Here is a 24352-nt window from a genome sequence, read left to right on the forward strand (position 1 = left end):
AGACTGTAAGCTCTTGTGTAATCCCCTCATCCTCATAGACTGTAAGCTCTTGTGTCACCCCTCATCCTCATAGACTGTAAGCTCTTGTGTCACTCCCTCATCCTCATAGACTGCAAGCTCTTGTGTCACCTCCTCATCCTCATAGACTGTAAGCTCTTGTGTCACCTCCTCATCCTCAGAGACTGTAAGCTCTTGTGTCACTCCCTCATCCTCATAGACTGTAAGCTCTTGTGTAACCCCTCATCCTCATAGACTGTAAGCTCTTGTGTCAACCCCTCATCCTCATAGACTGTAAGCTCTTGTGTCATCATCCTCTTCATCATCATAGACTGTAAGCTCTTGTGTCACCCCCTCCTCCTCATAGACTGTAAGCTCTTTTGTCACCCCCTCCTCCTCATATACTGTAAGCTCTTATGTAACCATCCTCTTCATCATCATAGACTGTAAGCTCTTGTGTCACCCCCTCATCCTCATAGACTGTAAGCTCTTGTGTCCGCCTCATCCTCATAGACTGTAAGCTCTTGTGTCACCCCCTCATTCTCATAGACTGTAAGCTCTTGTGTCACCCCCTCATCCTCATAGACTGTAAGCTCTTGTGTCACCCCTCATCCTCATAGACTGTAAGCTCTTGTGTCACCCCCTCATCCTCATAGACTGTAAGCTCTTGTGTCACCCCCTCATCCGCACAGACTGTAAGCTCTTGTGTCACCCCCTCATCCTCATAGACTGTAAGCTCTTGTGTCACCCCCTCATCCACATAGACTGTAAGCTCTTGTGTCACCCCCTCATCCTCATAGACTGTAAGCTCTTGTGCCACCCCCTCATCCTCATAGACTGTAAGCTCTTGTGTCACCCCCTCATCCTCATAGACTGTAAGCTCTTGTGTCACCCCCTCATCCTCATAGACTGTAAGCTCTTGTGTCACCCCCTCATCCTCATAGACTGTAAGCTCTTTTGTCACCCCCTCATCCTCATAGACTGTAAGCTCTTGTGTCACCCCCTCATCCTCATAGACTGTAAGCTCTTGTGTCACCCCCTCATCCTCATAGACTGTAAGCTCTTGTGTAATCCCCTCATCCTCATAGACTGTAAGCTCTTGTGTCACCCCCTCATCCTCAGAGACTGTAAGCTCTTGTGTCACCTCCACATCCTCATAGACTGTAAGCTCTTGTGTAATCCCCTCATCCTCATAGACTGTAAGCTCTTGTGTCACCCCCTCATCCTCAGAGACTGTAAGCTCTTGTGTAATCCCCTCATCCTCATAGACTGTAAGCTCTTGTGTCACCCCTCATCCTCAGAGACTGTAAGCTCTTGTGTAATCCCCTCATCCTCATAGACTGTAAGCTCTTGTGTCACCCCCTCATCCTCAGAGACTGTAAGCTCTTGTGTAATCCCCTCATCCTCATAGACTGTAAGCTCTTGTGTCACCCCTCATCCTCATAGACTGTAAGCTCTTGTGTCACTCCCTCATCCTCATAGACTGCAAGCTCTTGTGTCACCTCCTCATCCTCATAGACTGTAAGCTCTTGTGTCACCTCCTCATCCTCAGAGACTGTAAGCTCTTGTGTCACTCCCTCATCCTCATAGACTGTAAGCTCTTGTGTAACCCCTCATCCTCATAGACTGTAAGCTCTTGTGTCAACCCCTCATCCTCATAGACTTTAAGCTCTTGTGTCACCTCCTCATCCTCATAGACTGTAAGCTCTTGTGTCACCTCCTCATCCTCAGAGACTGTAAGCTCTTGTGTCACTCCCTCATCCTCATAGACTGTAAGCTCTTGTGTAACCCCTCATCCTCATAGACTGTAAGCTCTTGTGTCAACCCCTCATCCTCATAGACTGTAAGCTCTTGTGTCATCATCCTCTTCATCATCATAGACTGTAAGCTCTTGTGTCACCCCCTCCTCCTCATAGACTGTAAGCTCTTTTGTCACCCCCTCCTCCTCATATACTGTAAGCTCTTATGTAACCATCCTCTTCATCATCATAGACTGTAAGCTCTTGTGTCACCCCCTCATCCTCATAGACTGTAAGCTCTTGTGTCCGCCTCATCCTCATAGACTGTAAGCTCTTGTGTCACCCCCTCATTCTCATAGACTGTAAGCTCTTGTGTCACCCCCTCATCCTCATAGACTGTAAGCTCTTGTGTCACCCCTCATCCTCATAGACTGTAAGCTCTTGTGTCACCCCCTCATCCTCATAGACTGTAAGCTCTTGTGTCACCCCCTCATCCTCACAGACTGTAAGCTCTTGTGTCACCCCCTCATCCTCATAGACTGTAAGCTCTTGTGTCACCCCCTGATCCACATAGACTGTAAGCTCTTGTGTCACCCCCTCATCCTCATAGACTGTAAGCTCTTGTGCCACCCCCTCATCCTCATAGACTGTAAGCTCTTGTGTCACCCCCTCATCCTCATAGACTGTAAGCTCTTGTGTCACCCCCTCATCCTCATAGACTGTAAGCTCTTGTGTCACCCCCTCATCCTCATAGACTGTAAGCTCTTTTGTCACCCCCTCATCCTCATAGACTGTAAGCTCTTGTGTCACCCCCTCATCCTCATAGACTGTAAGCTCTTGTGTCACCCCCTCATCCTCATAGACTGTAAGCTCTTGTGTAATCCCCTCATCCTCATAGACTGTAAGCTCTTGTGTCACCCCCTCATCCTCAGAGACTGTAAGCTCTTGTGTCACCTCCACATCCTCATAGACTGTAAGCTCTTGTGTAATCCCCTCATCCTCATAGACTGTAAGCTCTTGTGTCACCCCCTCATCCTCAGAGACTGTAAGCTCTTGTGTAATCCCCTCATCCTCATAGACTGTAAGCTCTTGTGTCACCCCTCATCCTCAGAGACTGTAAGCTCTTGTGTAATCCCCTCATCCTCATAGACTGTAAGCTCTTGTGTCACCCCCTCATCCTCAGAGACTGTAAGCTCTTGTGTAATCCCCTCATCCTCATAGACTGTAAGCTCTTGTGTCACCCCTCATCCTCATAGACTGTAAGCTCTTGTGTCACTCCCTCATCCTCATAGACTGCAAGCTCTTGTGTCACCTCCTCATCCTCATAGACTGTAAGCTCTTGTGTCACCTCCTCATCCTCAGAGACTGTAAGCTCTTGTGTCACCTCCTCATCCTCAGAGACTGTAAGCTCTTGTGTAACCCCTCATCCTCATAGACTGTAAGCTCTTGTGTCAACCCCTCATCCTCATAGACTTTAAGCTCTTGTGTCACCTCCTCATCCTCATAGACTGTAAGCTCTTGTGTCACCCTCTCATCCTCATAGACTGTAAGCTCTTGTGTCACCCTCTCATCCTCATAGACTGTAAGCTCTTGTGTCACCCTCTCATCCTCATAGACTATAAGCTCTTGTGTCACCCCCCTCATCCTCATAGACTGTAAGCTCTTTTGTCACCCCCTCATCCTCATAGACTGTAAGCTCTTGTGTCACCCCCTCATCCTCATAGACTGTAAGCTCTTGTGTCACCCCCTCATCCTCATAGACTGTAAGCTCTTGTGTCACCCCCTCATCCTCATAGACTGTAAGCTCTTTTGTCACCCCCTCATCCTCATAGACTGTAAGCTCTCGTGTCACCCCCTCATCCTCATAGACTGTAAGCTCTTGTGTCACCCTCTCATCCTCATAGACTGTAAGCTCTTGTGTCACCCCCCCCTCATCCTCATAGACTGTAAGCTCTTGTGTCACCCCCTCATCCTCATAGACTGTAAGCTTTTGTGTCACCCCCTCATCCTCATAGACTGTAAGCTTTTGTGAGCAGGGCCTGCATTCCTGTTGTTCCATATGACAGCTTCAGTGCTACATACAGCAGGAGGAGAGAAGAGAGGAACTGCTTCAGGGGAAAGGTGAGTATCTGTGTTTATTTTTTTACTGTGGGAGCACAATGCTGGGTGAACTGTTGGGTGATAAAATAAGAGGGTGAGCTGCAGGGGGGGGGGCAAAAAGAGGGGGAACTACTATTTCTACTTCTTGTGGCCGCACTGTTAGGGGACATGCTAATTAAAGTGTTGAAATAAATGTGTATTATAAGTAGTTCTAATGGCTAGCGGTGTGAAGATAATTGCCATTATTGTGCTAAGAAATTCATTACTAGGCAAACCCGAATATGCTCTGTATAAAAAAAACGTATCATACCCTGATCTTTAAACATGTCTTACGGTTATTCAAACAATGTGTTCCTGCCTGGTAAATATCCTCCATTCACTGCTCAGAAAGGCTTCAGAATAAAACACAAAGGCCCAGCTGGACACTAAATGACAAAATATGGAGAATAACTACTAATATTAATTGATTTAGTTAGAGAAAGGGAACAGCAAACAAAGGATGTTAATGTATTCAGAGGTGACATTCACAAAATAATGTCATCCACTTCATTAGAGTAAATATGTGCTGCCGCTATTAATTATTAGTCATTTATTAATGGTCAGAAAACCAAAACAAGATGATGTATTTCACTCCATATGTACATAAACACCATACAGTGATAACACAACTCATATGCCCATCAGTCCAGTCGTTGGATATTCTTTGTGGATACTTATGAGTTAGCTCATGGGTTTTTTGTGGACATCAGATACTTTTTTTAGTGCCCAGTATAGATAATAATCCAAACTATTATCTTTTACTATTCTGAGTTTCCCATACCCCGGTTCTGTTGCATTAGCGCCCACAATTAATTGTATGCTACAGCCATCTCAGCCATGTGTAACTGTAGAGGACTACACACGCTACATAGACTTCAGATGATTCGCTTTAAACAAATCTTTCAAAAGGGAGGGGAATGGATGGGTTAAATTACAAAATTAGTAAAACATTAACAAAACAAGCTTTCTATGAAAGAGGACTTAGAGGGGTTATAAACTAAATCCCATCATAATTGGAGCAACATGGGTTCGGACTCAAGCCAAATATTTTGAAAAATTCAAGGTGGCTTCTATAAATTGAATCTTGGATGATTCATTCATCTCTTGTTAGGTGTAAAAAAATAATGTATATAAAGGTAGAAGTAATAAATGATATAAAGACAAACACATCACCATCAAAAAGATAAAGTGGTACATTGACCTAAACTTATCTCATATTTTAATACCCTAATATCACCTAATGGTTTTAATTTTTACATCTTTTACAAAAAATGTCACCCAAAAAAATCACACAACTATTTTGTTTTAAAAAATTGTAAAAATGCACAATTGGTCAGAAATAAAAAGACCTGAAAAACCTTTTAGTAACTCAAAACATAAAAAGTTATGGCTTTTTGACGTTTAAATTACAAAAGAAATTCAAAATTGCACTGGTTATTAAGAACTAGAATGTATCCCAAAGATCCAGATTAATACACAGTATTTTCCAGTAATTTCCTCTGGAGCAGTATTTGCCAAATCATGTCTTGGGAGCAGAGTCAGACTGGGGTTCTTTGGGTCTACAAGGTTATTCTGGGGGCGCCCTCTTCATCACCACCCAGAAAATAGACCTTAACAGTCTAAAAATTGGGTGGTCTGCCGCTGTATTTCTGCGGATCTCCCGAGCATCATCGGATCTCCAGGTGGGCCTAGGGTGTAACCTAACACTGAATCGAAGAGATACAGTAGAAGACAACCCATTTTTGTACAGTATTTTGCAGGTATAATTCAGTAATTTCCTCTGGAGTAGTAATTGCCAAACCATGTTTTGGGAGCAATGTCAGGCTGGGGCTCCTTGTGTCGACCAGATATTATTCATCACCAACCAGAAAATATACCATAATAGCCATACAATTGGGTTGTCTTCTGCTGTATCTCTGCACTTTAGTATTAGGTTAGACCCTGGGCCCACTGGAAGATCTTCCGATGCTCTGGTGGGCCAGTGCAACACTTCTTGGATGCCATTTGTTGCTTTTGGGTGAGATCTTTAGAGCTACCAACATGTCAGCAGGTTCAGAGGTATAATTTGAAGTTCCTATGAAAACTCAATATTAGAGCCACCACAAGCATATTTTTAATACTGCTATTTTTTATATGACAGAAGAGGCACCATATCCATAACTTAAATGGTTGCAAAACACCACTGACATTGAACTAAATTTTAATACAAATTTAATAAAGCTAATAGGTTTTATCTACACTCGCAACTTTCATTTTTTTTCACTTTTCCTACCCTTATCATTAATGCAGTTGAGTTAAGTGGGTTACACCGAGGGTGCTCTCTACGAGAAGGTGCTATCAGTCATATTTACTTTATGTATATCTTCTCCATACAAAGATACCAGTACAACACAAGATATATTTTAGTCACTTCAGGTTACAGAGGTTACTCTGTTCTAGAGAGTTGGGTGAAATATTTCTTGTGTGGAAGTACGATTCCTAATTTTATAACACTATATATTGCACGGTAGATCTGTGTCCTCTTCATATCTATAATTAAGATGCTGAGCGGAACTCAATGATCACATTCATTGTACCTGCTCTGCATATCCGCCTTCCAATTACCTTCAGAAGTCTGAATGCGTCATCCTCTGGGACATAAACCTGCACTTGAGTCGTCTTTTGATGTTGTATCCTCAGAGACTTCAGTCAGGTAACCAAGGGCTCCCTTTGTTACTCTTGTTTTCCAGGTGAGAGTGTTGAAGAAAACGCCAGTGTAGTGGTGAAGCTTCTCATCCGACGCCCTGAGTGTTTTGGACCTTCCCTTAGAGGAGAGGGGGGCAATGGTTTGCTGGCGGCCATGCAGGAGGCTATTAACATCTCTGAGAACCCAGCTCTGGACCTTCCTTCTCAGGGGTATCAGAGGGAAGTGTAAGTATACTTCATATCTATCCTGAGATAATTATAGCATTGAAGATCTCAAAAACATCTTGTTTGAGAGAGGAGTTTTTGTACATATACAAGTGTAAAATGAATTGAGAATGTCTTCATAAATGCAGGTGCAATAATCCACGATAAGTTACCGTAATCACATACCTGATCGCTTAGATGTAGTAATTATGTTTTCTGTATTACTTAAGGGTCGAAGAAGATGAAGAAGAAGAAGAGATTGTACACATGGGAAATGCTATAATGTCCTTTTATTCTGCCCTAATTGACCTTCTGGGACGTTGCGCACCAGAACCTCATGTATGTGGATGGATTAACAATACAGAAACACACAATTTAAGAAATATAGTCCAGACATGTAGAGTATGACAACCATGTTCTTAAATCCAATGGACAACAACAAATCTGGATTATACATTTGACCCACAAACAGTAAATACTTTTTACAAAGCCTGTCTGTTGTAGACAACCCTTCTCTTAAATCTTTTTAGGTCTCTCTTAGAGACAGTCAACCAGTTTGTCAATGGATGAATTTACAAATAAAATTTGAGAAGTGCTGACTATCTTATATATAGAGATCAAAATCATTTAGGGTTCACCAGATTTTTCAAAAAAATTTGTTTTGGGACTGAATAAAATCGGTCCAAACCGATGATGCCCCAATTAGTCTGGAAAAAAGTATGCAACCCACTGTAGTCCTGCATTATTTTTTGTTTCATTCACTTTCTCATAAGTTTTTTTATTAGGTTTAGAATTATGGATATTATTAACCCTAACACTATTAAAAAAAATTGTAGACAATGAACCAAATGAGTGTTTTAGGACAATAAAGGACAATAGGAGCAATTTCAGTTCATCCAAAGCAAATCATCAAAAATTCAGATTCGACTGCCGGAAATCTTATCGAATCTACGAACCAACAATTCGATTTTTTATATCTTTTCTTATATGGATTTGCAAACTCTTTTGCAACTTGCTGAAAGTTCCTTAAAGAAAACCTACCATCAGGAATCTGCTAACTGAGGTAGATCTGCTGATAGGTTTCTACTATAATCTTCTCTACACGATCTTTAGCTAATCTTTTTACCTAGTCTAACTAACTAACTTTATTTTTTGCCATATGCAAATTAGATTAGGCTACTGGAGCTTGTCCGAGTGCAGGGAGTTGCGTCTACTCCATTTAGTAAGCCTGCATTTACTCCACATACGTGGGCACAAAGACCAGCGCGGAGAGAACACACATGGATACAGAAGTAGCGAGGCTACTAAAAGCTAAGTTCATTTGCATATAGCAAGAATAAAGATTTTAGTTAGTTAGGCTACATTGAAAAGATTAGGTAACGAAATTGTTAGGAAGTTTATTGGAGTAGAAACAAAAAATCAGATCTTCCTCAGTTAGTAGATTCCTTTAAAGGAAATCTACAACTAGAGTACACTAAAAATAAGCTAAACATACTTATTGTCCTCTTCATATTGCTTGTGGCTCTGATCTTTTTTGTGCTTGACACGCCGGGATCAATTGACAAAAAGACTTATAAAAAGCAGGCCGGAGCATGGGTATGCGACAGCTGGCAATCCGGGCTGCTAATTATTCCCGCCTCCTGCATGACATCATCACCCTCTACAGCATGGGAGAGAGCGGTGCGAGAGGCTTGAATAATTAGCAGCCCGGAGCACCGGACATCACATCCCCATTCTCCGGCCTGCTTTTCATAAGTCTTTATGTCAGGGGATCCCGGTGTGTCAAGATTAAAAAAGACCAGAACCAGGATCAAGATGAAGAGGACAATAGGTGAGTATGTTTAGCTTCATTTTACTATACTTTTGTGGTATTTGCTGTCCATGCAAATGAAAATGTTATTAACTGAAAAATTGTTATCTAAAATCTCAACATTGGGGTTGTCTATTACTACAAAACATAATGTTGAAAATGTTTTTGTTTCCCAATTGCAGTTGTCCATGAGAATTGTCTTTTATAACTCTTATGGTATAGCCCCAGAACCACACATAAAATTATTAAGGATTATGTTTTTCTAACAGCAGGCAACCCCTTTACCTCCTTAAACTTCAAGTAAACACTTAGTAACACCAGTAGACTGAGGTAGCTTCTAGGCCTCCTAACTGAGGCATGTAAAAGCCGGGGGCATAAACAGCTTGCAGACACAATCCATTTTCAGCAGCACAAGCTGCAATTACTGCATAATAATCAAGGCTGTAGGTGTGGAAAGCACCTGTATGCACACATGTAAAGTGCTGGTTCCTGTTGTTTCTGTAGTTGATCCAAGCTGGTAAAGGTGAAGCTATAAGAATTCGCTCCATTCTCCGTTCCCTGGTGCCCACCGAAGATCTTGTTGGGATTATTAGCATCCCATTAAAACTGCCTGCTTTTAACAAAGGTAACGTTTTATTGGACCTAATGCAATTTTATCTCAGTGGCAGAGGCGTAAATGAAAACTGCTGGGGCCCAGTGTGAAATCTGTACTTGGCCAATCAATGTTAATGTATAGTTAGCATTGTTAAAGCGTAACTAAACTTATGATGCTATTGTTTGTTATTTCAGAAATTAATACACCGGGTAAATTTTGTAATATACTTCATTGTATAAAGAAATTACTCCGTGCCTTTTCTCTGCTTTTTTTCCTGTAGTGAGCAGTCTATTTTAAAGCTTTCTGAAAACCGCCCCTGTGGAGAGATAAGGAGGCTAATGATTATCTCTTTCCATACCTTGATTTATTTCTCTTGATGATTCAGTTATCTGAAGAGATTACACTATCCAGTGACTGTATGTAAGGAGTGAAGTTATTAGACACTTTGTCAGGTTCCTTTATCTCTCAGCTATCAGTGGATACAGGACAGAAAGCTGATTTACACAAACTGCTTAGTAAGGAAAAATGGGAGGGGGAAAGAAGGAACAGTTTTCTTTAATAAAGTATATAACAAAGTTTCCTATTATCATCTGCACTATTCAAAAATTGTCAAAAACTTTGTTACACTTTAAATGGGGTCAGACACCTAATGGTTCATCTATGGCCCCTGGGACAAATATATGTTAACAGATTCAGATTTAACAACCCTCTACGAATAAACTAACCGATCCAATCACATTCCGCAGAATATTTTGGGCACTGTAATGTCCATTATTTTATTTCTGTTACTTTCATCATTCTGCTCATTTACTAAGTGACCATGACTGCTTCAAAAGAATTGTAAAAAAGAACCTTTCACCACATTTTAATTGATTCCGGCTATTGACAGGTTTCTATAGCACTTCATGAAGTAATGGCCACCCTTTTCTTGGCTTAAAAAGCAGGTCTTTCTATCACCATAAAAAACTACTTTTTACCTAGCAGTTTGGCAGAATGATCAGCGAGTCATAGGGGGTGGTTCTTTATCCAGCTCTCCTGTCCTCTACTCCTCCCCTCCTCTGACATCATCCTGCTTGCCAGCTCCAGTGTCACTGGAGGGGAGGAGTAGCTGGGAGTGAGGATGGGAGGGGTGGATGGATGGAGGCTTAAAAAGCCCAGCTTTTTTAGCTAAAAAAAATAGCAATAGCAAATAGTCAATAACTGGAATAGCGCAAAATGTGGAGAAATGCTTCCCTTAAAGGACATTTACCACCAGGATGAAGGATTGTAAACCAAGCACACTGACATACTGGTGTGTGCCCCCTCTGACAAGATCCACTGTTCTTTAGGTTTCATTTGCCCTTGTTTTTAAGAAAAAAGGCCTTAAAAATTATGCAAATTAGCCTGAAGGCTCCAGGCTCCATTAACAGCATGGAGCTCATTTGTATAAATTTTAGAGCCCTTTTTTTGTAAAAACCAGGGCATAAGAAGCTAAAAGAAGATCAGATCCTGCCAGAGAGTGCACACACTCGTATGTCTGTGTGCTTGGTTTACAATACTTCGTCCTGGTGGTAGATGTCATTTAAATCCATACTTTTAAAGCAGGGGCATTACTAATAGATACAGGCATTGTAACTGTGGTGATCTTCTTATATTCATTATCCATTTATATTTATTATTGTTATCCATCCTTCCTTATAAAATTGACTTTAAAAATAAGGTAATGAGCCAGAAGGGCTCTGATGGGGGTGCTGCCAGAGCCCCTCCATGCTGCATATTCAAAGGTTATTACAGTGTGCACTTCCCCCTTCCCATTGTATACAGAAATGTCCTTTGTTTCAGTGAGATTACATCAGAAATATAGCGGTGGGAGTGCCGAGCAGGGCAGGGGGAGACAATGTTAAGGGTTGTGAAGCTACAGCATGGAGGTGCTCTGGTAGCACCCCACCAGAGCCCTTCTGGCTCATTAGCTTATTTTTAAAGTCAATTTTAGAAGGAAGGAGGCCATGGATAACAAATATAAGATTATTACCACGATGCCTGGATCTATGAGTAAGTGCCCCTGGTTTATTATGATGGATTTTGATGGCAGATTCCCTTTCAAATTGGTGAATCACCACATATACAAAATTGCCTATACCACATATCTGGTAAATAAGGCCCTTTTAGGGTTCGGCATTAATAAATTAATAAAAGTGTGTATCTCTTTGCCTATATAAGTAGTGGATTAGGAGAATATTCTGTTGTCCTTTTCAGATGGCTCAGTCTATGAACCTGACATGGCAGCCAGCTTCTGTCCTGATCACAAGGCTCCCATGGTGCTTTTCCTGGACCGTGTCTATGGTATTAAGGACCAAAGCTTCCTCCTCCATTTACTGGAGGTGGCCTTCTTACCTGATCTCAGAGCATCAGCGTCTCTTGACACAGTAAGTTATCATCCTTCTTACAGTGCACTCCAGCAAAACCTGGAGCAACACTTCCATTATTCCTACAGGAGAAGTGCGTTGTTATCCGACACTATCACTGAGATAAGCATCATTGATATTACAGAAATCTGAATTCTATTTGTATGTGTCAGCAGAGGGAGCTAGCGCATGCTTTATGTGTGAGAATTAGAGATGAGCGAGCACTAAAATGCTCGGGTGCTCGTTATTCGATACGAGCTTTTCCCGATGCTCGGGTGCTCGTATCGAATAACGAACCCCATTAAAGTCAATGGGAGACCCGAGCATTTTTTTAGTAAAAGAGAACATTAAAAGAACAGTGCATAATAAAATATCCCAGATGTTTACTGATGTTTTGCTTGTAAGAACACATTGAAGTAACACTATTCTTCACTTTCCAGGTGTTTGCGCGTGTCTCCCGCTAAGTTCGGAGATGTTCAGAACATCTGGAATGTGAAGAATAGTGTTCTTTCAATGTGTTCTGCACTTAAATGGTCCTGTATTCACAGTTTTTAATGTTTTAATTCTATTCTTCACTTTGCAGATGTTAGCGCGTGTCTTCCGATAATGTCGGAGATGTGCGCACACATCAGCAATGTGAAGAATAGTGTTATTTAAATGTGTTCTGCCCTTAAATGTTCGTGTTTTCACTGTTTTTAATGTTTTAATTCTATTCTTCACATTGCAGGTGTGCGCGGCGTGTCTCCCGATAGGTTCGGAGATACGCGCGCACAGCTGCAAAGTGAAGAATAGAATTAAAACATTAAAAACAGTGAAAACACAAACATTTAAGTGCAGAACACATTAAAAGAACACTATTCTTCACATTCCAGATGTTCCGAACATCTCCTAACTTAGCGGGAGACACGCGCGAACACCTGGAAAGTGAAGAATAGTGTTATTTCAATGTGTTCTTACAAGCAAAACATCAGTAAACATCTGGGATATTTTATTATGTAATAAAAATACTGTTCTTCACTTAATTTAATGCTCGATCTCGAGCCGGCGAGATACTCGTCCGAGTAACGAGCCGGTCCGAGTATGCTAATACTCGACCGAGCAGTATAATCGGACGAGTATACTCGCTCATCTCTAGTGAGAATGTATCTACTGCAAGAAAACATTGTACAGACAATTATCTATGAGCATTGGCTAAGGTTTGGAATACGCTGCAGCTTTTCTATCTGGATTTGCCGGTGGAAAATGTGCAATGTATAACGGCAACAGCTAATTAGATAAAATGTTCTCATCCACACACTGCAAAACGTATGGAAATTGCCACGTGGTGTGAATAGTAGACGTGTAACTTGTCAATTATTCTGGCAGGTTTTTCCGACGGATTTAACATTCTGCAATCCATTAGAATAATCTGTAACAAAACTGCTGGTTTAAAAAATAGAATGTGAATATCTTGTGTATAATTTTCCTATTGTTTACTTTAATGCATTACCATATAATATTATTCTTGTCTCTATATTTTTTAATAATTGAGCAGATAGGTGCCCGTGTTGCAATATTAATGAGGAAATAATGGAAACCGCTTCAAAAGGCAAATTCACTTAGATCGTTTGCCCGATATCTTGCATGTGTCGCTTCCCCGCTCAGGTCTGACAGAGTCCACCATCTTTTCAGTGGTGAATCTAAGTGGTTGGGCTTGCGACACAATTTGAAAATTAAATCCTGTGCCAAGTCCGAATCAGTCAGATCATGCAATGGCACTTCCCCCAATTTTTGCTGCATGGAAGCCAGCACAGCTGCGCCACAAATGGATCAAGTGCACCAAAATCCGAGCGCACACACTTCCGAAATACCTGTGCAAGCCGTGTAATTCCCGAAAAAAGGTGCAAAGTCTGACAAAAGTGAGCAGCAAGATTTCCAACAGCTAGCTCCTCCTAGCTCTGGATGAAGGGTTGGCCATGGCATAAGGTTGTAAGGATTCACAAGCAGAGTATTTTTAAGGAAAGCCCAGGAAGGGGTATAGTCTTAGGGACTAGAGAGAATCCACAGATGAAAAGATAAGAGATGGAGGTTCTTCCACAAGTAAATTTGTTGTTTACTTCCCAAATCCAGGACGGCAACAATAAATTCTACACTATTACCCCAAATCAAAGTAAAATAACATTCTGAGAACTACTTTGTAGCTTGATTCTGCATTTCAGGACTTTATGGGTACTGAGCTTTATACAAAGGGGTTACAATTACATTTCCTGTCATACCTACAATATATATAATTTTTGAAGGAGCCATTTTAAAATTAGGCTTATTCCACACTATTCAGGCTCAGTTTCTTAATATCCTTAGAGAATTACTTTCAATTTTTCCTCAGCAAGAGTTTGGGATTTTTATTCCCAATTATTCAAATTGGACCATTATAAGCTGGAATCGCTTGAAGACATTTTAAAATACCAACTATTTCAGGTGGTATTTTTTTTCTAAAAGTTCTATGTAGCTTTTATGAATATTACCACGTTCTACAGTTACGTACAGGATAGGTTCTTTAGGTTTGTTTTTGAGTTGAATTTGTATGTAAGTCGGAACTGTATATTTTATAATTGTAACTCCAGACAACATTTTTTTGTTCTCTGTGACAATTGGATTTTAAAACCTTTGGGTTGTCAGAAGAACCAGGATTAACAATAAATCTTAATTGCAGACACCTTTGCTAACTCTTACAACTGTTTATTGTAGCCTAGGGCTAAAGTACAGTAAATTAGCAATACCGAGGTCCGTTTGTAACTAGGGGTTGTCTGTAAGTCGGGTGTTCTTTAGTCGGGGACTGTCTGTATGTGGTTTTCCAAGCTACCTGAGAGTAACTGAAAGCATAGATTCCCCTTTACATTCTTTAACCACCCATTTGGAATTGCAATCACCTTTCCGGAAACAGATAACAGAGATGACAAACTTTTATTGGAGAATTTTAACAAAACCTACTTTAAAAACTACACATGATAAGCCAGGGGCACTTACTTATCTATCCAGACAGTATGACTGTGGTAATATTCTTATATTTGTTATCCATGGCCTCATTCATTGTAGAATCATCTTTTAAAAGTATGCAAATGAGCCAGAAAGGCTATTGGCATGTTATAAGAGCCCCTCCGTTCTGCAGATTCACAGGCTGTTACACTCTGAAGGAGCATTTCCGCCTCCCACTGGGTGCTCATTGCTGCCGAGATTACAGAAAGTGCAGGGGGAAGGTGAAGACTGCTGCTGCAGTGTAACAGCCTGTGAAACCATTGCTTCTGTAACACACCTTCTATTATGCCAGTGACAGGCTCATTAACATAATTTTTAAAAGTTGAAATTAAGACGTAATATCAAATATCATGGATATCAAATATAAGAAGATTCCCACAGTCACGGTGTCTGGATCTATGAGTAATGTCCCCGGTTTATCGTGATGGATTCTGATGGTAGATTTCCTTTAAATTCAGCAACCTCTAGACAGGAAAATGCAGGAGGTCTTTGGCGTAGTTCCATGAAGCAGATGGATGGGTTCACATGTCTTTAAAGTTTAAGTTAAAAACATTTTAACATTGATTTGTTATTTAGGATGATGGTAACCTATGAATTATGCCAATGGCTTCATGGTGGCTGTCTTTTATCTCACAGAAGAGTTCCTTTTAAAGCTTTTAAAATCTACGACTGCGTTTTGTTTTCACTTACTTACATATCTACATCACCGTTCACAGCAGCGGCCTTCAGTACCTACTTACCAAACACTGTGTTGTGCCTGGTATATAGCTAACTTTTTAGGATAACATAATAACATTTGTGGTACCTCCTTTTCCCAAAGACTTTCTATACCATAGGACACTTCATTTTTTTTAATAAAGCATTTTCATTTTTTAAATAAAATTTTATTTAAATAAATTTTTTATAAAATCATTTGCTATACATTTTGTCTTTTGTATACATATATGCATCACATAGCCTATCTGTTCAATTGCATCTGTTTTTAGTTGCATTGACTGTATGTCCTACTATTTACTATACTCTTTTTATCCACAGGCTTTACTGAGTGTTACAGAGATGGCTCTTGCTTTGAACAGATATATTTGCTCAGCGGTACTCCCATTGCTGACGCGCTGTGCTCCCCTCTTTTCGGGCACGGAGCACTACGCAGCACTCATTGATTCCACCCTACATACAATATACAGACTGTCCAAGGGGCGCTCGCTAACCAAAGCTCAGAGAGACACAATTGAAGAATGTCTGCTTTCAATATGCCAGTAAGATTTGAATTGTCATATTATTTTAGTGATGTTACTTTGACATTGAGAATATATGACCAGAATATTATTTCAGAAATGAATGCAGGAGGTAATGAGAATAGACTTTGTAATATACTTCATTAAGTAAAGCAGCTTCTCTGTGCCTTGTTTCTGCTCTTTCTCCTGTAGTGAGCAGTGTATCTGAAAGTCTTTTGAGGACCATCCACAGATAAGGAGACTAATGATTAACTAACTTTTTCTATAGAGAACATTCCCCTTGATTATTCAGCTCTGCTAGTTAACTGTCTGTAAAGAGTTAAATATATACTCGAGTATAAGCCTAGTTTTTCAGCACAAAAAATGTGCTGAAAACCCAAACTCGGCTTATATTCGAGGAAAAAAATATATCAAAACTCACCTTTCCAGCTTCCACCACTGCTGGCTATATACTGGGGCAGGGGGCTGGCTATATACTGGGGAAGGGTGCTGGCTATATACTGGGGGATATGGGCTGCCAGGCTATATACTGGGGGGCAGGTGCTGGCTATATACTATTGGGCAGGGTCCGGCAGGCTATATAATGGGGAGGCTGTGACCAATGCATTTCCCACCCTTGGCTTATACTTGAGTCAATAGGTTTTCCCAGGTTTTTGTGGTAAAATTAGGGGCCTCATCTTATACTCGGCTTATACTCAAGTATATACAGGTAATTAGAAACTTTATCAGGTTCCTTTATCTCCCAGCTGTCAGTAGACAGAGATCAGAAAGCTAATTTACACAAATTGCTTAAATAAAGTAGAAAGACAGGAGAAAAGAAAGGCACAGAAATTTTTTTTCATAAATTTCTTACAAAGTTTACTACTATCATTTGCTTTATTCATTTGTATAGTTTTGTGTAAAGTTTAGTTAACCTTGGAAGTTCTGTTCTTGTCTCTGTTTTGTTTGCTTATCTTATATGCAAATAAAGACTCTTCAGAAAAATGTATCAAGCAATGGTGAACCAGACTGAGTCAACGGTTACTACCAGGAATCTAAACTATTTTACCTTCAAGTGCTGTGTGAATATTATACATCACTTTACATTTTGATACAACGTAAACTTTTCGAAATGATGTTGTTTTATATATTATATTCACAAGGTCTTTCCAAACTCCTACGCAATAACCTCATTTGATGGAGGCATGCATGCAAACATGAGTGTCTGCGGATGTCAGGGCCGTGACTAATGTTTCCATGGAGTTCTTTGTTTTCTGTGTGTTTTTATGTATAGGCAAAGTAAAGTGAAATTCAATAAGAGGATCCACTTCACCGTAAAGGGGCAAGGCCTAGTCATTAAGCCAACAGGCTGTATAATAGGGAATTATAACACATGTGGGTAATTAACAGTTAGAAAGGATAAAAATGAAGAGTCCTCAGTAGCTGATCCCTTTAATCGTAAAGTGAAAAAATGTTGACAAATTTCAAAGATATATCTCCTTTAATTATCTGTTATTGATTTTATTATTGCTTTGATTATTGCTCTTTCCATAAGTCAAGTTTACTTCTAGTATGAGGATTGCATTAATAGAAGAATGGGTTTATATGAAGGATATCTTGTCATCCCAATCTTACAAGTGTTTGCCTTTTTTTTTTCTTACAGTCATATGCGACCTTCCATGCTTCAGCAGCTCCTGCGACGTCTGGTATTTGATGTCCCCTTGCTCAATGAATACTGTAAAATGCCTCTGAAGGTAAGTGATAATAAGCATAGGTGATATTCCTTTTTGTTTTCTGACTTTATTATGTTTTATTTTCCATTATGTTTTTCATGTTATAGGAACACGGCCTATTGACCTTGTCAGCCTTTGTTTGAGCTGTTTTACTAGCTATAAACTACATAGTACTCACTTAGCTGCTCACATTTAAAGGGGTTTAAAGAAACCATTCTCCGGGTTAGCTGAGAATGGGGTCAAATACTAAAACAAGTGATTCTCAGCTCGCCTATAGTTCTACTCCTATTAGTCCTTCTTGACACTCAAATAATGATGCTCAGCCAATCCCGATAGGGAAGGTCACCGGCCGGGTATTAACTGAGTGCTCCTTTACTTTGTGTCAAAAGGATGCAGGAATTTGAAAACAGACTGTGGAATCATTGGAACAGGAGTAGCGATGAATTAGTCAACTAATGAGTGAACCGGTCTGTTGGTGCATATATATTCAATACCAGTCTTATGATTTTCTGCCAGCAAGACAATCCACGCCTTTTCTGATTGGTTTCAGACAGACCTAAGTTGGTCCAATTGTCCTAAAAATCTGTACATAATCTCTTTAGACCTCTAAAGCACAGACTTTTTTTTTAAATTAATAGGTTCTATCTAGTATTTTTTAAAACTTTTATACAATCTTTTCATTACCGTTAGGGTTTGTTAAAAAAAAATCACAGAAAACAAACAAAACAAGATAGAACCTTTTTATTTTTTTTTTAAAAAAAACCTGTGTTTTATAAGACTTGAGGGGGTTACAGTGTATGCCAACTTCTAGGACAATTAGAGCAACATCAGTTCGGACCAATTAGATTTGAATCCAAACTAAATATTTTAAAAAATGTGTCCAAGCTTCAATTAATTAAATCTTGAATGATCCACTCCTCTCTAGTTTTGATGTACAACTCCATTCACCTGCTGTCTTAACTATCGGACTAAAAGCATTGATATATTCTTCACTCTGAAATCCATCTGATTCTTCATAGTCTCAGTTACATTATCCCAGCTATAGATGGATGGAATGTGGACTGTTACTTGGATATAAATAGATGACAAAGTTTTTACGTATAGTGATTTGTCAGCATCAATGTTGGGAGAACCCATTGAAGTTTGGGTTTGGAGACCCGGACTTGATCCGAACTCAAAGCCGAATCTGAACACTATTAAAATAAATGGGGACCCAAATTTTGTGACCCAAAATAGTTTTAAAATGTGGGTAGTAAGAGAGCGCTAAATCAGAGGCAATTGCCCTGCATTAATGAGGTAGGAAAAGTACTAAAAATAATAACATAAAATTTTAAAAAATTAAAGAAAAACTAACACCAAATAAAATGCTGGTAATGTCACTGTGGTTAAGACATTATTGGTATTCAGACACAGTTATTCTCAGTGCGCTATAGGATGGTAGGAGTATAGAATTGCAATTACTGTCACTACATTATTAGCAGTATGTATTAGATGCTATGAGTATAGAATTGCAGTATACGCATGCTGCTTCAAACTGCCCTGAAAAGGGCAATTATTTCAAATTTCTCGCGGTCTCTCTCAGCCTCCTACCTGTTCCTACCAACCTTTTCTGATATTCCTGTCCCTGACAGTCCCTTTAGCTGCAACCTCTCCCTATTTGTCTCCTGGCTCTAGTGAGGCTTTGACATGTGACCCTGCTTCTTATACAGATGGGTCACATGTCCTTCCTGGCCAATCACAGCCTTGCCCATAGCATAGCTGTGTTTGGTCGGGTCAAAAAGCTAGCTGATGGGCTGCTCTGAATGCTGGCCACTTATATTCTGGCTGAAATTCTTTGCGGTTCTGTTCCACTCAACATTAGGCACCACTGTGATTTTTGTGTCAACACCTATGAACAAACACATGGAGGCAAACAAGTTCATTGATGTACTAAAAGTACCTGCCCTAAAGTGTAATGTTTTCCACAAATGCCTGTTATGCTGTCACAATAATAACATTTGCAGGTACAAATTTTATAGATATGACCAGGTACATTTACTTTCATAGTAACTGGCAGTCATGTTGTTCAAGGGTGTTTTTTTGTAAGAGCCAGGTGCAGAACATGTCATATAAAGCATCAGATCTGATGAAAGCCAGTTGTGAGTTTATGACATTACCGTATTCTCTTTATTACTGTCTCAATAAATGATGTGCACTCACAGTTACCTCAAGCATCAAGCTCCGAATCCAAGGCCAAAGAGCAGATACGAGTGAAACGTGTATTCTTTTCAATTTGTGTTCATGTTCTTATGTAAGAAAATCATTTAAAGGGAAAATCACATACTATTGTCAGTATAAAATCACATCACACTTTTTACATCTACAGTCTGATGCTTACATGTAATAAATGTATATGCCTCTTCTTTACAACATCATTACTTCTTATTAGACAAGGAACAATCATCTCGAAGAGAAATAACTTTCTCCGAGCTGAATGTGATCCTGTTTCCTCTTAGGTGGCGTTCACACATTGCGCTTGAATTGTGTTTTGAAATGCAACTCAAGCAGAGCATAGAGAGGTTTCTCCTGATCACACACCTAGAGGCTTGCTTTTGGAACCAGCAACATGTGTTTTGCATGGTTAACCAATAATGCTTGTTCCCGATCACAAGCGTGTAACACAAGGTCTAAACATATGTGTGATCAGGAGAAACTCCTGTACTGCACTTGAATTGCTTTTTCTAAATGTAATCCAAATTCTATTATTCAGCAAAGTATGACAGAAGTTGTGACCGAGGCCCCTTCCACACTTGTGAGTGTGATGCGACGAACTCGCATCACACTCGCAACGCATGCTGCCCGGATCGTACGGCCCGAATGCTGCAAACGTTTGCAGCATTCGGGCCGTGCGATCCGGGCAGCATGTGTTGTGAGAGTAATAGTAGCCTCACTCTCCTTACAACTACACTATACTGATACAACTATGCGCCCAGTGTGTTCTGTTACCACTTTTATTAGCCATATATACCTGGTCAGCTCGGAATTAGCAAAAAAGGAAATACTCTAATGACTCACAGCTCTGGTTATACATTTGTTGTTATTTTGTTATTCTAGTTCAGTTCCTCGCTATTAAAAAAAAGTTGCACTAACCTGTTCGAGACGTTTAACTACTACTAGAATCAGTGCGGTTTCGTTTGCATTTTTACCATGTTAGCATTGTAGGCAGCATGGTGGCTCAGTGGTTAGCACTACAGCCTTGCAGCGCTTGGGTCCTGGGTTCAAGTCCCATCTAGGTCAACATCTACATAGAGTATGTATGTTCTCTCCATGTTGCGTGGGTTTCCTCCGGGTCCTCCGGTTTCCTCCCACACTCAAAAACATACTGGTAGGTTGATTAGATTGTGAGCCCCATGGGGACAGGGACTGATTTGTGAAGCTCTGTGCAGCGCTGCGTAATCTGTGTGCGCTATATAAATAAAGGAATTCTTATTATTAGCATTCTGTATTGCAGTAGTTGCATGGACTAAGTATAACCGTCTGCTACATGTTTCACATGTAAATTAAATATAAAATATAACTAGTAGTGATGAGCAGACCCAGCATTAACCCAACGGACCCAGAGCCATACCAAACACCTGGGATCAGTGCTTGCACCGGTCAACGGTGTTAACCCTTTAAATGGGTCCACTCAACTACAGGCAACACCTGTAATTGGTACCCTGTTCCTTCCTGGCAGCAATATGGTCAAGCATGAGGTCAAAAAGAAAAAAAATTCCTGCATTTTAGGGCACCCCCTCTGTAGCTGGCTGTCCTAGGCACACACCCTCAAGTGCCTAAAGGCACATACAGCTCTAGTGTGAATATATACTATAAGGTTGTATTGTACAATAATATCATTCTTATTGTATCTTCCTGTATCTTTTCCTTCACTTCTGCAGCTCCTGACAAACCATTATGAGCAGAGCTGGAAATATTACTGCCTGCCTTCTGGCTGGGGGAGCTATGGTTTGGCCTCAGAGGAAGAATTGCACTTGACGGAGAAGCTTTTCTGGGGGATTTTTGATTCCCTTTCTCATAAGGTATTTCCACTCTCTGATTTACTTCCTACAGTGGATCTGCTGTTTGTCAGCTGAGGATATCTCTAGCTATTTTTCGGTATTAAAATTGCAGCCTGAGATTTTCATTAAATTCACTGAAGCCAAACAGAATAAAGAAAGATTACTTTTTAATATTTGTGGCATTAAGGCTTAAATTGCTGGTGAGGATAATAAAACACACAGTTACAGAGAAGCTTCAGTATGTGGTAGCCGCACAGGGCGGTATCATGAATATGGCGCCCAAAAACACAACACTAAATTCCATTTGGGACTATCTTATTTATATCCAAGCAACTCTTGTTGCATTATCAATTTTTTCCCGGAATTTCCTTCTGTAGATGGATAAGCTTTATTCCATGGAATAAAATTGCAAGTATTAAAAATAGGCATGCAATATGCAATTTTCAGAGAGTCCTACCACCGATGAGTCAGCTATGCGTGACATATTCATGACAAGACGTGACAGGTGTTAAGGAGGACTACGCGGAGCAGCTACAAAGTGACAGGCATTCTGATGGTGGCTTACAATATTACGTGCCCCCCCCAGGCTTGCTCTCTGTGACTTTGGCGCGCTCCACGTAAATGAAGCCGTTAATATTTAATTCTTTTTCATAATGTTTCGTTTTATTGCTGCGATCCTGCTCAGAGACACATTTACTTAAGCTGCGACCGCCACCTAGGAATTCTCTGGCATGGATCACTGACAGGAGATAATGAAATCATTATTCTCTCTGTTCAGTTATTTCCTTAAAAACTAAAAAAGACACATTTTGCTCCATTGAGCCAGCCATGCTCTCTTGGAATCGTCGAACAAGATTTTGGATGTGTACATAAAGTCGGAGACTGCCCTTAGGCAGAAGATTAGGATACATTACTGCTGTAATACTGGAATTTTTACAGCACCTAAAATAAGATGGATTTGTGTTTTTGGAGTGTGTTGGTCGCATGATGATTTTGATCTGCTTTTTGTCCAAACTAAAGCATGGTGATTTCTGTGTCAAGCAGCGTCAGACTGGCCCACCAGGGAGCCAAAAGATCCTACGGTAGGGTCATGGGAGAAAATAAAAGTGGGGCCCCAAAATAAAACAATTTTATGAACAGTCAGAGTCAGTAAGAGGCTCCTTTAGCCCTGCACAATAATAACACTTTGTTGTTACACACAGTAGTATGGTAAGGCAATGTGTAATATGGATCTGTAGGAGAATGTTATAGAAGATAGATAATAGGGAGATGAATGATAGAAGATAAATATGAACGATGATATAGATTTATAGATAGATGATACATTTATAGATGAAGAAATATAAAGTAGATAGATAGATAGATAGATAGATAGATAGATAGATAGATAGAAGACAGGATATATAGATACAGTAGAAGAGAGATAGAAGATCAATAGATTGATAGTTGGATAGATAGATAGATAGATAGATAGATAGATAGATAGATAGATAGATAGATAGATAGATAGATAGATAGATAGACGATAGATGAACAGATATATAGACAAGTATTAGGAGATAGATAACTGGACAGATAGATGATGAATATAGAGACAGGAGATAGATGATAAGCATCTTCACCCGGGCATTCAACCAAGGGGTATTAAAGGAACAATGCCCACAAAAGTCCACATGCAAGGGGCCTCTTTAGGAGAGGGGGCCCTGGGCAAATGCCCCTTAATGCTGGCCCTGGGTGGGCCTTGTTCTAACCTTATACTGAAAACTATAGATATAGCAGAAGACAACCTAATTTGGATGATAGTTGGGTCTATTTCCTAGGGGATGATGAAGGATGGGCCCCCTGAATAATCTGCTGAACCCAAGAAAATCCAGTCTGATACAAAAATAATGAGAACCAGTCAATGGGTTTGCATGCACTTGTTTAGTGTGCCAAAACTGACTTGGTGACATATGTCCTATAGATATAGTAGTTAATACTTGCCGAGAGTGCTTTGGGTGCATGTTCATTTAGAAGTACTGTATATGGAACTAATACACCTGGTACACCTCAGTTTCACTGTCATTGTGCTCATTGTGCGGCTCATGCATAGTCAGGTTCCCTGCCCTTGGTTTTATTAGGAAAATTAGTTGGTTTCAATTAAGGAAACCCTTGAGCAGAAAGATTTGGAATAGGCAAGTTTTGGATATCATCAGTAACTATGGATATACTGGTGGTTTGTGTTCTGTAAGCTCCTGATGGAATCCATGTATTGACTAACACTATCCGGCCATGATAGCTTAAAAGGACATCTACTACCAAGATGAAAGACTGTATGCAAATGATCCCGAGGGGCTCCAGGTGTTAATGGAGCCTGAAGCCACTGAGGCTCATTTGCATACAGTCTTTCATCCTGGTGGTAGATGTTCTTTAAGGATATCTTTTGTTAACATTAAAATGTTTGATAGATGAAGGTTTGTACACCATAAGGACATTATAGAGAGGGGATATATGCTCAGGGCACTAGTGTGAGTCTATACACTTAAGTTGAACAAAGCCCTTTACAAATATTAGTAAATTACATTACTTCTTACCATTCATCATAAAGTTATCATGTAGATGGAGCATCACCTCCTAAATTATACCCATGTTACTACTGCTAATAAAGCACTATATTTGGAAAATAATTTATAACAAAAATATTAATAGGCAGTTATGAAAGTAACTCATGTAAATGCATGAAAGTGAAACGTTTAATTCTGTCTGATTGATTATTATCAGTGTAACACCCGCATTCCAGTATAATAAATGTGCTGTACTG

The 24352-nt window shown here is 40.0% G+C and overlaps 1 protein-coding gene across 15 annotated transcripts in view; it reads left to right on the forward strand.

Annotated features, from left to right (window-relative positions):
* RYR3 (ryanodine receptor 3) overlaps window positions 1-24352 on the forward strand; it is a 434191-nt gene that overhangs the window by 271254 nt on the left and 138585 nt on the right. For all 15 annotated transcript variants that reach the window (XM_072115452.1, XM_072115453.1, XM_072115457.1 and 12 more), the window contains 7 exons: window positions 6605-6785; window positions 6995-7103; window positions 9079-9199; window positions 11405-11574; window positions 15604-15824; window positions 17446-17536; window positions 21433-21573. In XM_072115452.1, the coding sequence (XP_071971553.1) occupies window positions 6605-6785; window positions 6995-7103; window positions 9079-9199; window positions 11405-11574; window positions 15604-15824; window positions 17446-17536; window positions 21433-21573 (1034 nt within the window). The remainder of the gene's footprint in view (window positions 1-6604; window positions 6786-6994; window positions 7104-9078; window positions 9200-11404; window positions 11575-15603; window positions 15825-17445; window positions 17537-21432; window positions 21574-24352) is intronic.

This window comes from Engystomops pustulosus, chromosome 7 (assembly GCF_040894005.1).
Source record: "Engystomops pustulosus chromosome 7, aEngPut4.maternal, whole genome shotgun sequence".
Taxonomy (NCBI): Eukaryota; Metazoa; Chordata; class Amphibia; order Anura; family Leptodactylidae; genus Engystomops; species Engystomops pustulosus.